General features: G+C 43.5%; 1 protein-coding gene across 2 annotated transcripts in view; it reads right to left on the bottom strand.

Moving 5' to 3' along the window:
- Window positions 1–653: 653 nt before the first annotated feature.
- RGS14 (regulator of G protein signaling 14) overlaps window positions 654–15016 on the bottom strand; it is a 277457-nt gene continuing 263094 nt past the window's right edge. For both annotated transcript variants that reach the window (XM_075344512.1, XM_075344513.1), the window contains 3 exons: window positions 6600–6652; window positions 4739–4907; window positions 654–1819 (listed from right to left, as the gene is read on the bottom strand). In XM_075344512.1, the coding sequence (XP_075200627.1) occupies window positions 1398–1819; window positions 4739–4907; window positions 6600–6652 (644 nt within the window). In that variant the 3' untranslated portion in view covers window positions 654–1397. The remainder of the gene's footprint in view (window positions 1820–4738; window positions 4908–6599; window positions 6653–15016) is intronic.

The following is a 15016-nucleotide window of genomic DNA, read 5'->3' as shown; positions in this document are numbered from 1 at the left end:
GCTGCGCTCTTGGGGTAATTTTGGTTGGCCAGCAGCTCCTGGGAAGGTTCACCACTGTTCCATGTTTTCACCATTTATGGATAACGGCTCTTACTGTGGTTTGCTGCAGCACCAAAGCTTTAGAAATAACTTATAACTTTTTCCAGACTGTTAGATCTCAACTATTTTGTTCCTCATTTGTTCCTGAATTTCTTTGGAACACGGTATGATGTCTAGCTGTTGAGGATCTTTTGGTCTACTTCACTTTGTCAGTCAGATCCTATTTAAGTGATTTCTTGATGAGAACAAGTGTGGCAGTAATCAGGCCTGGGTGTGACTTGGGAAATTGAACTCAGCTTCCCAAAGATGTTATAAACCTCAGTTAACTTATGTTTTAAGGGGGAATCCCCTTTCACACAGGTTTGGATTTATTTTTCCATTAATAATAATAATAATAATCTTTATTTATAAACTGCAATTTGTGTTTACTTGAGTTATCTTTATCTAATATTAAATTTGTTTAGTGATCTGAAATATTTAAGTGTGACAAACATGCAAAAGAATAGGAAATCATGGAGGGTGCAAACACTTTTTCACACCAGTGTAACTAATATTTTCACTTACAAAGTAATATTGGGATTAAAGAAAAAAACACCACCAGAGCAAAAAGAAAATAATAAAATAAAAAGTTGATTTAATCAGTAAGTCATTTTTGATAATGCCTTATAAGCTTGGGTTGTACACAGAAACAAAGATGGCAGGTCATCTGTACAGTACAGAGCTCATAGATGTTTTCCTCTAAGGAACTATACAAAATTCATGTGGTTTTTGCCTATTGTACAGCATACAGTATGTGCAGTATTTCCAATGGGTTTCATCCCTTCCATGGTAGAAGTCCACAGCATGCCTTTATTTCAAAGTGGTAAATTCTGCTACAATTTAATCCAGCTTTGAAGATGCAGTAAACATGTATTATACCCAATATAGTGAGAAAGTGTAATTACCATTGTTCATGCTGTAGTCATCTATTAGTGAATGGTAAAAAAGCAATAAACAGTGGTCAAAATTCCATAAATAAATACCATCATATCGGTTATGGCATTAGCACAGCACATGCATAGTCATGATTTGGCATCAGGGATTAAGCATTGACAAGACTACCCCAGAATAAGCCTTTTGCATGAATGGTTGGCGATGTAGTCATGTTGACTTGGTCTTGTGGCTCCTGGGCCCCAATGCAAAATATGTAACAAAGTACCTGGTGTCATTTAAATATGTCCTTTTATGTGGCACCTTTGGGCACCAGGGCTGGCTACTACTGCTACCTCTGTATCACCTCTAGCTACACTCTTGGACAAGCCATGCATGGCTACAATCTGCAGTGGATTAGCACAATAAATAGAAGAAATGCGTAATGTTTAAAGCACAGTGTCCTTTTCTTCTGTACCCAATGTTTCCATTTGGAGAGAAGTTACATTGTCAGCTGTCACTGGAAAAGATGTATCATGGCTGTCAATGGAAATGCAAGGGCAGGCATTGGAATTCTCTAAATTAGAAGGTACGCAGCCCACTGCTTCTACTGATGTGCTGTCTGAGGAAAGGATTTTTTCATTGCAGTGTTCAGCAGATATATCAGAGCATGGTGGAAGAGACTCCATCACTATCAGTGGAACAGTCTCCATCACTATGGCAGTATCCTGAGAGGTGGTCTGGCAATGGTCACATTTCTCATCTGTTGGAAGTTTCAGAAACTCAGGTAGTTCGAGGTTATCTTTACAGAGGAGTCCACGCTGGTCATCAGCCCGAGTATTCTGCACTCTGTTCAGCATTTCTACCAACCCTAAAAATGGAAAATAATGCAATGGTTATAGCAACTGTATGTAATAGGAATAAACCTAACAAAAAATCTAAACCATTAGAGCAGAGAAGAATTCTTATAGAAAAATGATAGAATTAAGTTAAAATTGGTCTTTCTTCTTCCTAATTGTTGCTCAGCTGTAATATCTACTGCACTGGGCACCGTGTCATCCTCCTGACTCCTCAATAAAAATCAACAGACAAACCCATTGCATGATTGTAATTGATTATCAGTATAGGCATATCTGCTACAAAGGTGTCATGCAAGCAGTAAGGACCCTAGGCCAATCACTGAATCAAGATACAAAAATAGGAAAAAAATGCGATTTGACAACCATTAACAAAGCAGTGAAAAACTTTTATTAAAAGTGGTGTACGTGACAGCGTGTTGCACAGACAAATATACAGGGGGCGCAGATTCCAAGAAACAGGGGCCCGATTGGGTGATGCCTCCTTTTTAAACGCTCTTTCCCCTCCATAATGCCACACCCCAGATGAAGTCTTCCTAGCCGAAACGTCAGGGCAGATGCCATTCATGCAAGCTTCCTCTGACCTGGTTTTATATAGGTGAACTTATATGCTAATTAATTTTTGCCCTTAACTATAGGGTTGCCATTGGCTTTCTACACTTCCTTGGCCCTCTCGGTCTCTCCCATATAGATCCACTCAATATAGTGTTCACATCAGTTGGTTACCATAGATTGGGGTATATTACATTATGTATGACTCTTTTGTAAACTTCTATTTTTTGATGGCTGGAATGTGCACCCCTGTATGTTTGTCTGTACAACACACTGTCACCTACACCACTTTTAATAAAGGTTTTTTTGCTGCTTTGTTAATGGGTGTCAGATCACATTTTTTCCTCTTTTTGCATCCTCCTACCTACTAAATGTTCTCTCTGTTCTTCTGTGCATCATGTTATCAAGGATTTCACACTACTACAGTGGACTGTTAATCAGCACTACCTAAAAACTATTGATATGCCCAGCTCTGCTGTATTATTGAGTAATTCTGCTGTTCCATTGGCAAGTAATGCCTTGGATTTTGTGAAAACCCACAGGGGGCTAACATGTATGTGTGGGCCATGGGCCATCATAGTGTATATAGGGGTAAACACACTGTGTATAGGAGAGTTCTAGATGATTACACTTAATAGAGGGGTCTATGGTCCATAATACTGTGTATAGTGGGACTATGGAGACATCATACTGTGTGGATGACAGTAGGGTTATCATACTGTGAATGGGGAGTTATGAACTATCATATCATATGTGTGAGGCTGTGGGATCATCAGGCTATGTATAGGAGACAAAAATCACCATCATACTGTGTATTGGAGACTCTACAGCTATCAGGCTCTAAATGAAGGGCGTATTATTCAGGGGTACAGAAAAGTCAGATATTGTTATTCAGGAGCATTGTAATGACACTTTAATTTTTAAAGGAATCGTGTTGTGATATCCAGCCGAAAACCAGACAAGATGGAAGTCTGCAAAGACTAGCTGTGTGTGACCAAAGTAATCTTGTTGTCTGGACCAGTTGAAGACAAAAGGCATGAGAACGACTTCAATCAAAGAAGCTGTCATCTGCATCTGTAAGGTACCTGGATGTCAATGTCTATTTGTGGTACTGCATATGTTTAATTAGTACTGTGGTTCCCATGTGTCTGAAGATGACTGATAACAATTTGTAACATCTCATTCACATTGTTAAAGAAGTTGTCCATACATTTTTATTGATGGCCTATCATTTGGATAGTCCATCAATACCAGATGAGTAGGGGTATGACATTAGGCACCCCTATCAATTAGCAATTACTGGTACAGCTCCGTCAAAGCTATAGTGGCCACGGTTTTGTACTGCAGATCCTTCTCCTATTCATTTGAATTGCGGGTGGATCTGTACTACATGGTCATTATAGAAATGATGAAGCTGCAGGATACTACAGAACTACCTACTGCTTACAGTCCTTTTGCTGTATCCATTTGAAGGCCAGATAGAAAAAGGAAAAGGTGTGGATGTGACCAACAGGCCATAGGTTTCCCAGGTCTGGTTTAAGCAATCGGATGATCACAGGTACAAGTGCCCTTAGATTAAGTAATAATGAATGAACATCATAAAAAATAAAGCCTCAAAAAAAACCAATAATGGAATTGCATTTGTTCACCGTCTATCTCAATGCAGCTACCACCACACCCTAATGGTTCCTGTACAGACAAGTACCCCTAACTGCACAACCCCTAATGGCTCCTGCATAGGCTTGAATATTCCTAGCCACAACACTAGAAACTTACAACTCAGACCTGTCTGCCTAAAAAGCGCCATCAACATATTCCTTGTACCTCTTGAGGAACCAGAAGAGAGGTTGCTAAAAAGTATAAGCCAAAATAGAGTAGTGTGCCGGGATAGGTAGGGACCTAAGGTGAGGAAACATAAAACATGTGTACAAGCAGACAAAGGAGAAATAATAATTGAAAGCAAGGCTAATCTCCTAACAACCTAACTACAGGGCTGGAACTCCATAGCAACAATCTACATGCAAAATATAGGCAGCAGAGAAGGCTAGTATCAGGAAAGTATAAATAGTCCCACCTGAGATGTGATAGGAAAGAAAATGAGTAAGTTAGAACACCCAATAACAACAAACCAAAAGTATAGAAACAAAGGTTAAAGACAACCAGCATTTGGAGAGGGACTGAGCAGGCTGTGGCTCAGCAGGGAAAGAAACTGACCACGCAGAACAAGGGCTTGGGATTGAGTCCCAAACTCGGGGCATGATAATTGCACTGTGGGGAAGACACCATTTCAAATTTTACCTCAGGAAGCAGAAATACTAGAAACTGCCATGGTTGTACTTCAAAATAATAGACTATTCTGCAAGCAGTATTAGTGTGCATACCTTCAATATCCTGGTTGGTCCGAAATATCTTCTGTTTTTCTGGTATTATTCCACTTCGTCTGTGTGATAGTGATGCATGGTGATCATGATCAGCTTCTTTCTGTGACAAGTGATGAAGATCTATCCTTGGCACATGCATTTCGCTAGGTTTTTCTCTTATAGATTCTTTCTGTATGATGCAGAGTATATTAATCATTAGTATCATTCTTGCAGCACAGCAGCTACTCTTATAACAGCATACTCTATTTCAAAAATAAAGCTAGGTCTTTTTGGTTTGGTACAGATTTATAGACTCACTAGATGGTGGCCTGATTCTAACGCATCGGGTATTCTAGAATATGTATGTAGTTTATGTAGCCCGCACCACTCCCTCAGCAACACCCACATCCAATCCGGAGGCAGCTGAGCAGAGAGGTGGGCGGAACATGCCGAGGAGGAAATAGGAAGCAGCCGCATTTCCCAGCCTGCAGGGCCAGCGAGGGGAGGGAGAAAGTACTACAGAGTATGAAAAGAGAAGAAAGTGTAAGGTGAGTAAAATCGTTTTTTGGGTTTTTTTACTGTGTGCTGGAGGCTGCTTCTGGGGTGTATATAGAGGCTTTGGTTTGTGGGGTGTATATAAAGGCTGCTGGGATGTATATGCTGGGGTGTATATAAAGGCTGCTGGGGTGTATATAGAGGCTGCTGGGGTGTATACAGAGACTTCTGTGTGCGGCGGTGTTTGTGTGCGGCGGTGTCTGTGTGCAGCAGTGTCTGTGTGCGGCGGTGTCTGTGTGCGACGAATCAGCGAAGTGTGGTTCAAATCCCGCACCAATTCGCGGCCAGACTGCGCCTGTCACTGATTTGTCGCGGGCGGCTGGTGTGACCAATCAGCGACGCGAGATTTCCGTTACAGACAAACAGAATTAGACAATAAATATATAGATGGTATAGTATATGACATATTATTATACATACATGCTCATGTACTCTATATATAGCAGACAATAGTCCAAGTACTGTATCAATAGCCCTTTAGTTTTCCAGGCCAATTCTACAATGATGTTTGATATATCACATTAAAAAGTATTTCCACTACGAAAGAAAACTTGCCATAGATTGGTAAGTAAGAAGTATAAGCACTCTCAAAGTCTGATAATATATTATTTTTACTTACATGTGTATTAAAGGATTTATTCACTAGATGCATTTATCACCTATAGTTTAACATTGCCAATTATACAATATAACAGTATAAATTTTATAACACGGTCCGAAAGGGTACTTTGCACACTACAACATCGCAAGCCGATGGTAGCGATGCCGAGCACGATAGTCCCTGCCCCCGTCGCAGCTGCGATATCTTGTGATAGCTGCCTTAGTGAAAATTATCGCTACGGCAGCTTCACATGCACTCACCTGCCCTGCGACGTCGCTCTGGCCGGCGAACCGCCTCCTTCCTAAGGGGGCGGGTCGTGTGGCGTCATAGCGACGTCACACAGCAGGCGGTCAATAGAAGCAGGGGGGCGGAGATTAGCGGGACGTAAATATTCCCGCCCACCTCCTTTCTTCCTCATTGCAGCCGGGACGCAGGTAAGGAGATGTTCCTCGCTCCTGTGGCTTCATACACAGCGATGTGTGCTGCCACAGGAACGAGGAACAACATCGTAACATCGGTCCTTCCCAAATTATGGAAATGACCGACGCTACACCGATCATACGATTTTGGCGCTTTTGCGCTCGTTAATCGTAGTTAAAACGATTCACATACTCCAATGTTGACAGCGACGCCGGATGTGCGTCACTTTTGATTTGACCCCACCAATATCGCACCTGCAATGTCGTAGTGTGCAAAGTACTCCTAAGACTTATTTGTAAGACCCACCTTGCTGTGTGCCTCTGTTGCACTCCCTATAGCGCTTGTGATATCTTTCTTATCTGCATTTTTAAAAAGAACAATATTTATTAGTTTTTTTCCAATAATAAATCAGAATTATACATGGAGACAGTGACCTAACTAAAATTTTTCCAGAAACCATTACACCAACTTTACCAATAGAGTGGACATCCTCCATCAACCTATTTCATTATTGCACAGTGGATATTAAAAGTCTACACACCCATGTTTAAATACTTTTGTAAAAAAAAATCATACCATGAGGATTCATTTCAGAACTTTTTCCACTTTTGTCACCCACAATCTGTATATATCATTGAGAAACAAGCTGAAATCATTTTGATGAGGAAAATAAAAGTAACAAAATTAAAATAATGTAGTCACATAGGTTTGAGCGCCTTATAATTGGAACAGTACACACTTGCCATTATTAAAGTGATTCTGATTAAACCCACATAAACTTTACTTATTCTAGTAGGATTTTTTTTCCAAGGCTTATATCTATACCATGGAACACTGTGAAGACAGTCATCAAGAAGTGAATTAAATTTGACGCAACAATGACTTTACCTAGAACTTTATACCACACCATATGTGCCCAAACAGCTTCCATCTGTCTTCTGGTCCTTGGCAGTATATATATATATATACATATATTGACTTTATCAATGATCTTCTGTTGTCCCCGGGGTGTTCCATCATAGGTAGTGGACCGATTCTCCAAAATGGCCCACTTAACTTCTTTGTCTGGCTTTCCTTCAGCTCCGTTGCTTAGTTCATTCAGCACGTCTTCCGCTTTCATGGTCTACCCCTCCACATAGTATCTGATAGATGTGTCCAGTTCTCTTTGGCCTATCATCCTCAGTCCAGTGGCTAAGTGGAGTGGGTGAATCAAATTTTGACAAATGTTCTTCGGCACAAGGTCAATGCACACCACATCAATTGGGTCAGACTTCTACCTTGGGCTGAATTCTCCTACAACAATCATGTGTTTGAGTCCTCCGCAAATTTTCTATTCTACATTGTATATGAACATCAGCTGTCGTGCAGTGTTCGGCGTTGCACTCGCTGGGTGTCATGGTGGCATCTGACTCTGTTCACACTGCAGAGTCTGACAAGCAGTCTGGAATCCCTTAGTTGCACAGCCTGTCATGGGCGTCGGCTGAGTCTGGCTTCACTGCTCTCCAATACAGCAGAAATTAATTACTGCTGGCTTGTGTTCAGCTGCTGGGAACTCAGTCAGCTGATTACTACTTTCACTCTTTATAAGGTTCTGGTTTCTGGTCCTGAGTGCCGAATATAGCTTCTGCTTCCTCGGTTCCTGTGGTTTTCCAGTTCTAAGGTGATTTACAAGTTATAGTTCTGCATGGTGTGTGAGTTCACCAGTTGTGCATTTATTTCCTACTTACTTACTTACTTACTGTCCCTACTTTGTGTTTGAGTGCAGTGTGCAGGAGTTTTTGTTTACCCTTCTCTACCTATTTGTGAGATTTTTGTTATTGGGCTTCTGGCCTGCTCTCTTGGTTTGGGGGGAGTAGTATCACGGCTCAGGCAGGAGACAAGATCAAGCTGGGGGCTTGAACCTGGCTACCATTCAGCCTACCTTCGAGATAAGGGACAGCGCAAGGGGCCCAATTTTAGGATCAGCCTAGGAGACCCTGTTCCATCAGTTCATACCCCATCAGTTCATACCTCTCTTCCAGATATGTCTGCCTCAAGCTTCCTTTCTATAAGTTAGGCCCCTGTTTTATTGGTCCCTTCGACGTCCTCCAGCAGATTAATGCTATATACTACAAGATTAAGCTTCTGGCCTCCTTACATATCCTCAATTCCTTCCACCTGGCCCTCACCAGTCAGTTCTGAGGATGTCTTTGAGCTAAATAGCATCTTGGGCATGAAAAAGGTGAGAGGTGAAACCCTTTTTCTAGTGGATTGGAGGGGTTGGAATACTGAGGAGCCTTGGAAGAATGTTAAAGCCCATCTCTCCTGAAGAGATTCCTTTTGGGCTTTGAAAAGAGGGAGCATAAAGGGTGTTCTGTAACTCCGGCACTCCCATGTTTATCTGCTTCCTCCTCCCAGCAGGGACACCGACGCATTCACCTTTACAAAAGCTCACCGGTGGCTTCTGCCCATGTTTCAGCTGCCAGCTCCCGGAGCCTGCACACACCACATAGGTCTCCATGGAGCACGCTAAGGGCACATGCGCTTCTCCCTGCTATTAAAGATCCAGCGTGCCCTAACCTGTAAGCAACTTTCATCCTATGGTTTTAAGACACCCTACCCCTATGGGATGTGCCTGAGCAACATGTCCATTCTGTTGCATGTTTGCTAGTTGTTAGGTCCCTTATCCTGTTCCCATATCCTGTGCCCCCTAACCCGTACCTGTGTTCCAGTTCATGCCTGTCCGTACCTGCCTTGCCTGTACCTGCCTGCCAGTACCTTCTTGCCAATACCTTCCAGCTGTCCAGTCTGCACCAGCCATCCAGTCTGCACCTGCCGTCCAGTCTATTCCAGCTGTACAGTCTATTCCAGCTGTCCAGTCTGCTCCAGCTGTCCAGTCTGCTCCAGCTGTCCTGCCTGCTACTGTACCAAGAGATCCCCTGGAGTGGTACCTGGTAGTTGACTTCCAGCACAAGCCTAAACTCACTATCAGAGGCATTAGTGAAGATGAGGTAGTCGCTTAGTCATGACCTCCAGCGTGAGCCAGTCCCAATGCACTGTATGTCCACACCCACCAGCGTTACACTGGTTTCTCTGCCAAGAATAAGAAATCCATTTAATATCCCAATGAGCCTTCAGCTATGAGGTTAGTGCCACATGATGACACTCTTCCAGTACCAAAGCCATTAGTGACATGGAGCCTAGAGGAGGCAGCCGATGAAGATGTTGTAATCCATGGGTCAGAGATGGGGAATGATGCTGATTCAGACTTTGAGCCATGTATGTATGGTGAGCTTCATCTTATAACACAGCCAGAACTCAATGACTTGGTCTGGCATTTACATTTGTGAAAAGTGAATGCAAAGTTACTGGGTTCAAGACTTCAAGGATGGCATTTGCTGTCACCTCATACAAACGTTTCTGTCTTTTGAAGCCCCCAAGATGACAACACAGGTTTTGTTTTGTTTTTTTAACAGGTCAACCTGTGCTTCTGCAACGACATTGATGGGTTAAGAACATGAACCGAAACAGTGGTGTCTCTTTATTGACTCATCAATGTTAAGCCTCAATGATGCTCTCTTGTGACACAATGGTAATGTTCATCCGTTCATCCTTCAATACCTCTTGGCTATGCTGTTTGCATGAAAGAAGCATACGAGCGCATGGAACTGTTGTTGAAACACATCAAGTACAGCAACTACAACTGAAACATCTGTAGAGAATTAAAAGTAGTGTCACTGCTGCATGGATTGCAGCTTGGATATACCAAATACATGCTGTTTCATTGCGAATGGAACAACCATTATAAGCAGTTACACTACAGTAGAAGGATCTTTAACCAGTTGACTCCGGGGCATAAAAATGTCAAACATAAAGCACTGGTGGAGCCAGCAATGATATACTGTATCTGCCTCCACTTCACATAAAACTCGGTCTAATAAAAAATGTTGTGCAAGTAATGAACATGGAACCAGAAGGTTTTTGTTATTTGAGACAAATGTTCCTAAGAATACCCGATGCCAAGATTAAGGAAGGGATTTTTGTTGGTTCACAAATATGACCCATCATAAATGACATTGACAAGCACTTTGAAGAGCTGTTGATGGAGCCTGAAAAAATTGCTTGGAAATCATTCAAGATTGTGTGAGAATTTCTTTGGCAACTATCGAGCACCAAACTGCATTGAAATGGTTTACAACCTTCTTGAATATTACAAAGCGATGAAGTGCAACATGTCATAGAAAATTTATTTTCTGCATTCACATTTGAAAGCAGTGGTGTACCGTCAATAGAGGCAGGCCATGCCACTGCTATGGGGCCCGTGACCTGAAAGGGGCCCCGTGACGGCTGCCCATTGTATCTGTGATTTCACTTTCCTCATTCACAGCACGGGCTGCCCGGTCACCAAGCAGCTGATTAATGCGGCAGGGGGCCCGCACTGTTTGTAAAGCTGCAGTCCACCGCAACACACATGAGCAGACACGCCCACACTGCACAGTGCGCAGCCTCTGCTGAAGAGGAGGGAGTGGACAGGCAGCATCTTCTTCCAATCAGAGAAGTGTAAGAGATGCCAGGAGGAGAACAACCAATCAGGAGAGGGGGCGGAGCTTGTTCAGTATAGCGCGGGAGATTGAAAATATGGAAGGGCAGAAGGAGCACAGACCTGAGCATTGCACGTAGAGAAAAGAGGGAGTAGTGTGAAGCCCCACAAGTGCAGTGTCGGTGCATTACCTTCAGGGACTCCACGAAGCTGGATCTGGTCACAGGTAGGAGATCTTCTTCTTGTCGTGACGCCACTCTCAGTATTGCGGCCAGTAGGGACCGCCACTGCAGGTTGAGGGACGCCTGGGGCTGATGGTGAGTGCAGTTAGTTGGAACAGCCTCCTGAGAGTGAGGCAAGCCCCAGGGCCCGATGTAGGTGCGTAGTACCACAAGGCGCAGAATAACTCCACACAGGCAGAATGTCTTTCAGGGTTTTTACTCACTTCAGGTGGCAGGGTGAGTAACCCGGGCGTAGCTGGGATGAACCAGGCGGGAACCAGGTGTCCTTCAGGCTGACTTGTGAGGGTGACTACTAACTCGCCTTCCTTAGCCCTTGGTGGTTTGGGGTGACCCCGACTTTGAGTCCCTATGGGGGTCACCCAGGGAAGTTGCTGAAGCCTCACTCCCCTTCGTTTGCCGTGTGCTTGTTGCCTGGGCCAGATCACTCCAGCTTCTTGCCTCCTGTGAGCTATGGGCCCTAACTGTGGCTACGTGGCTGCGGCTTTTGTGGTGTTGTGGCGTGGGCTTTGAGAGCCCCACACCGGCAGGTTTAGCAAAAGAAAGCTGGATCTATCTCCGCTTCGGGATCTGCCGCCCGTTTGGGCCTGGTACTCTCTAGCAGTCTCCTTACTTCCCACTCCGTGCCCTTTCTTTAGCTGAAGATGGATTTCGGGTAGCCCTCCTAGTTGACCGTTCTCCCCCGTCAGTAGCCACTGCGCGGGCGCTGTTAGACAGCAACAGCCCCACAGGTCTGCTCCTCACTGAGCCCTATGGAGTTCTGCTCTAACTGACTCACTGCCCCTCCTCTCCTGTTCTTGCCTACGCCACCTAGCAACCAGATTCTCTTACCACACCCCTTGAGAGGAGATGGAGGCTTTTGGCCCCCTCCACTATTCCAGTGAAGGTCAAGGCTTTTCCCCCTCCTGGGATCCCCAGGGGTCCTCTCATGGGTACATGTGTGAGAGCTGATTACTATGCGCCTGTGTACCACACCCCGGTCAGCCTTCTGGATTACCTGTGTTGTACTGTCCCCAGCATGGGTGCAGTACTCAATGGTGCCTGACCAGGTCAGGGGCGCCACAGTAGGAGCAGGGAAAACGAGGAAAAGCGAGAACAGAAGGAATAGAAAGAAAAAGCAAAGGACAGGATCTGAGCACAGCCAGGAGAATCCACAGGAAGTGCAGCATGAGGCCAGAGGCTGCTACTAACATGATCTCTCACAGGAGCAGGTGAGTATTATAATGTGCAAATGTCTGCCTGTAACACTACAGAAAGAAAGTGTCCTGTCACATCCCTGTGTGTTAACCCTGTACTGTCACATCCCTGTGTGTTAACCCTGTACTGTCACATCCCTGTGTGTTAACCTTGTACTGTCACATCCCTGTGTGTTAACCCTGTACTGTCACATCCCTGTGGGTTAACCTTGTACTGTCACATCCCTGTGTGTTAACCCTGTACTCTCACATCCCTGTGTGTTAACCCTGTACTGTCACATCCCTGTCTGTTAATCCTGTACTGTGACATCACTGTGTGTATTATCCCTGTACTGTGACATCTCTGTGTGCATTAACCATGTACTGTGACATCTGTGTTAACCCTGTACTGTGACATCTGTGTTAATCCTGTACTGTGACATCTCTGTGTATTATTCCTGTACTGTGACATTACTGTGTATTATCCCTGTACTGTGACATCACTGTGTGTTTACCCTGTACTGTGACCTCACTGTGTGTTAACCCTGTACTGTGACATCACTGTGTGTTAACCCTGTACTGTAACGTCTGTGTTAACCCTGTACTGTGACATCTTTGTGTGTATTATTCCCTGTACTGTGACATCACTGTGTGTGTTAACCCTGTACTGTGACATCACTGTGTGTTAACCCTGTACTGTGACATCTCTGTGTGTGTTAACCCTGTACTGTGACATCTGTGTGGTAACCCTGTACTGTGACATCTCTGTGTGTTAACCCTGTACTATGACATCTCTGTGTGTTAACCCTGTACTGTGACATCCCTGTGTGTATTATCCCTGTATTGTGACATCACTGTGTGTATTATCCCTGTACTTTGACATCACTGTGTGTATTATCCCTGTGCTGTGCAGTGATTTATTATGGTACCTAAGGCTATAAAGAGGGTCATAATTGTTACTATTATATGGGAGAGACATCTGAAAATTTATACTGTGTGTGTGGGGAGGGGCACAAAGATGGACATTGCTACTTTAGGCCAAGTTCACACACTGCAGATTTTTTTTGGGATTTGCAGTGTGAACCCACTGGTCTTTGGGCAATGGCCTTTAGTAACAGGACGGTAGTTATATTCAGACTCCATGTGCTGATAATATTTGGTCATGGTGTGGCGGCATTATTTTGGAATGTATAGTAGTATTATTGGTCTTGATATGGTGGGTGTTGTTCAGTATCACTATATAATGTGTTATTTGGTAATTGTATGACCATTTTGTTGCAGCATTACTCAGCGAGCGTTAGGCCCTGCGCTGCCCAGTGACCGTCAGTCCCTGCAGATGAAGCTGCGCTTGGCAATAGTCTACTTACTGGACTGGTAGATGTATAGCCTGGCTAGGATAAAGATTAATTCATAATGTGTATATATGTCCCCAGTAACGTTTATGCCCACCCCACCCCACTGGCTCCCCAGTAACTTGTATGGCTTCCCAATAACATATATGCTGTTTATTATGTTAATATATTATTGTATTTATTTTTATTTGGGGGGGGGCCCATTCAGCCTTTCGCTATGGGGCCCCATGATTTCTATGTACGCCCCTGTTTGAAAATCTTGGTGCAGTCAGTGACGAACATGGTGAACGGTTTCACCAAGATATTGCCAAGATGGAGAAGCATTATCAAGGCTAATGGAGTCCATCAATGCCAGCTGATTATTGCTATTATATGTTGAGTTCAAGCAAAAATCAGTAGCAAAACACTTTAGATTTAGTTGAGATAATGCTGCAGATAACATTGAAATACTTCATAATCAATGAAACTTTATCTCATGTTTAGCAAAATTCCTACATGATACAGATTATAAAAAACTGGATTTCTGCTTCGCTCCAATGGGTTTATCATTATCACCTCAAATTTTCAAGGCAGCAAAACTTTTGAAAAATTGTGTTGGCCAGTTTTATAGGTGACATTAACGGTGGAAAAAGTTCTGAAATTATTCTTGTTGATTTGATGATTTTTTTTTTTTACATTACCAAAAACTGGAAGTTTTAGAGGGGTGTGTAGACTTTTTATTTTCACTCTATATAATAATGATAACAAAGCTTCCAAAATCTTTAATAGCTGTAGGATAGACAGACAGCTCTGGAATAAAAAGAACTGCTGCTCTAAAATATGAAATACTGACAGTAAGATGATGCATCACTTTGTACCAGTTGTATCTGTCTCCGGCTTAAACAAGCTTGATGTAAAACATATATGGAAAGCCATAAAAAAAAAGTATAGGGGAAGGTCACATACAGTGGATTCTCTGGAGATTTTTCATTCGGAAAATCAACCCACATATTACCTCATATCACACTAGCTCATCCATGGGTTAGGCTGCTTTCACACTACGTTTTTTTAACATGCGTCATGAACTTTTTTTAACGCAAAAGCGGATCCAGTGCAAATGCGTTTTAATTTCAATGCATTTGCAATGGACTCGCGTCAACATGCGTTTGCGTGCGTTATAGTGAGGATCCAGCGAGTTGCAGTTTTTTAACATTTTTCAAAAACACTACTTGTAGCGTTTTTGAGCTGCGTCCAAATACTGCAAATTGCTGGATCCTGAGTAAACAGCATGTGAATGCATGTGAACGCTGGCATGCTGATAGACAGGATCTTGCTTGCTCTACTGAGCATGCCCAGAAACCAGCCTCGGGTGATCAGTCTCTCTCCCCACTCCCTCTCTGTCTCTCCCCACCTTCCTCTTTCCCCTCCCTCTCCCTCGCCTCTCTCCCCCGCCTGAGAG

The sequence above is a fragment of the Anomaloglossus baeobatrachus genome, chromosome 4, assembly GCF_048569485.1.
Source record: "Anomaloglossus baeobatrachus isolate aAnoBae1 chromosome 4, aAnoBae1.hap1, whole genome shotgun sequence".
Lineage (NCBI taxonomy): Eukaryota > Metazoa > Chordata > Amphibia > Anura > Aromobatidae > Anomaloglossus > Anomaloglossus baeobatrachus.
The sequence above is the reverse complement of the archived record's forward strand: the minus strand, read 5'-3'. Positions and strand labels throughout refer to the sequence as shown.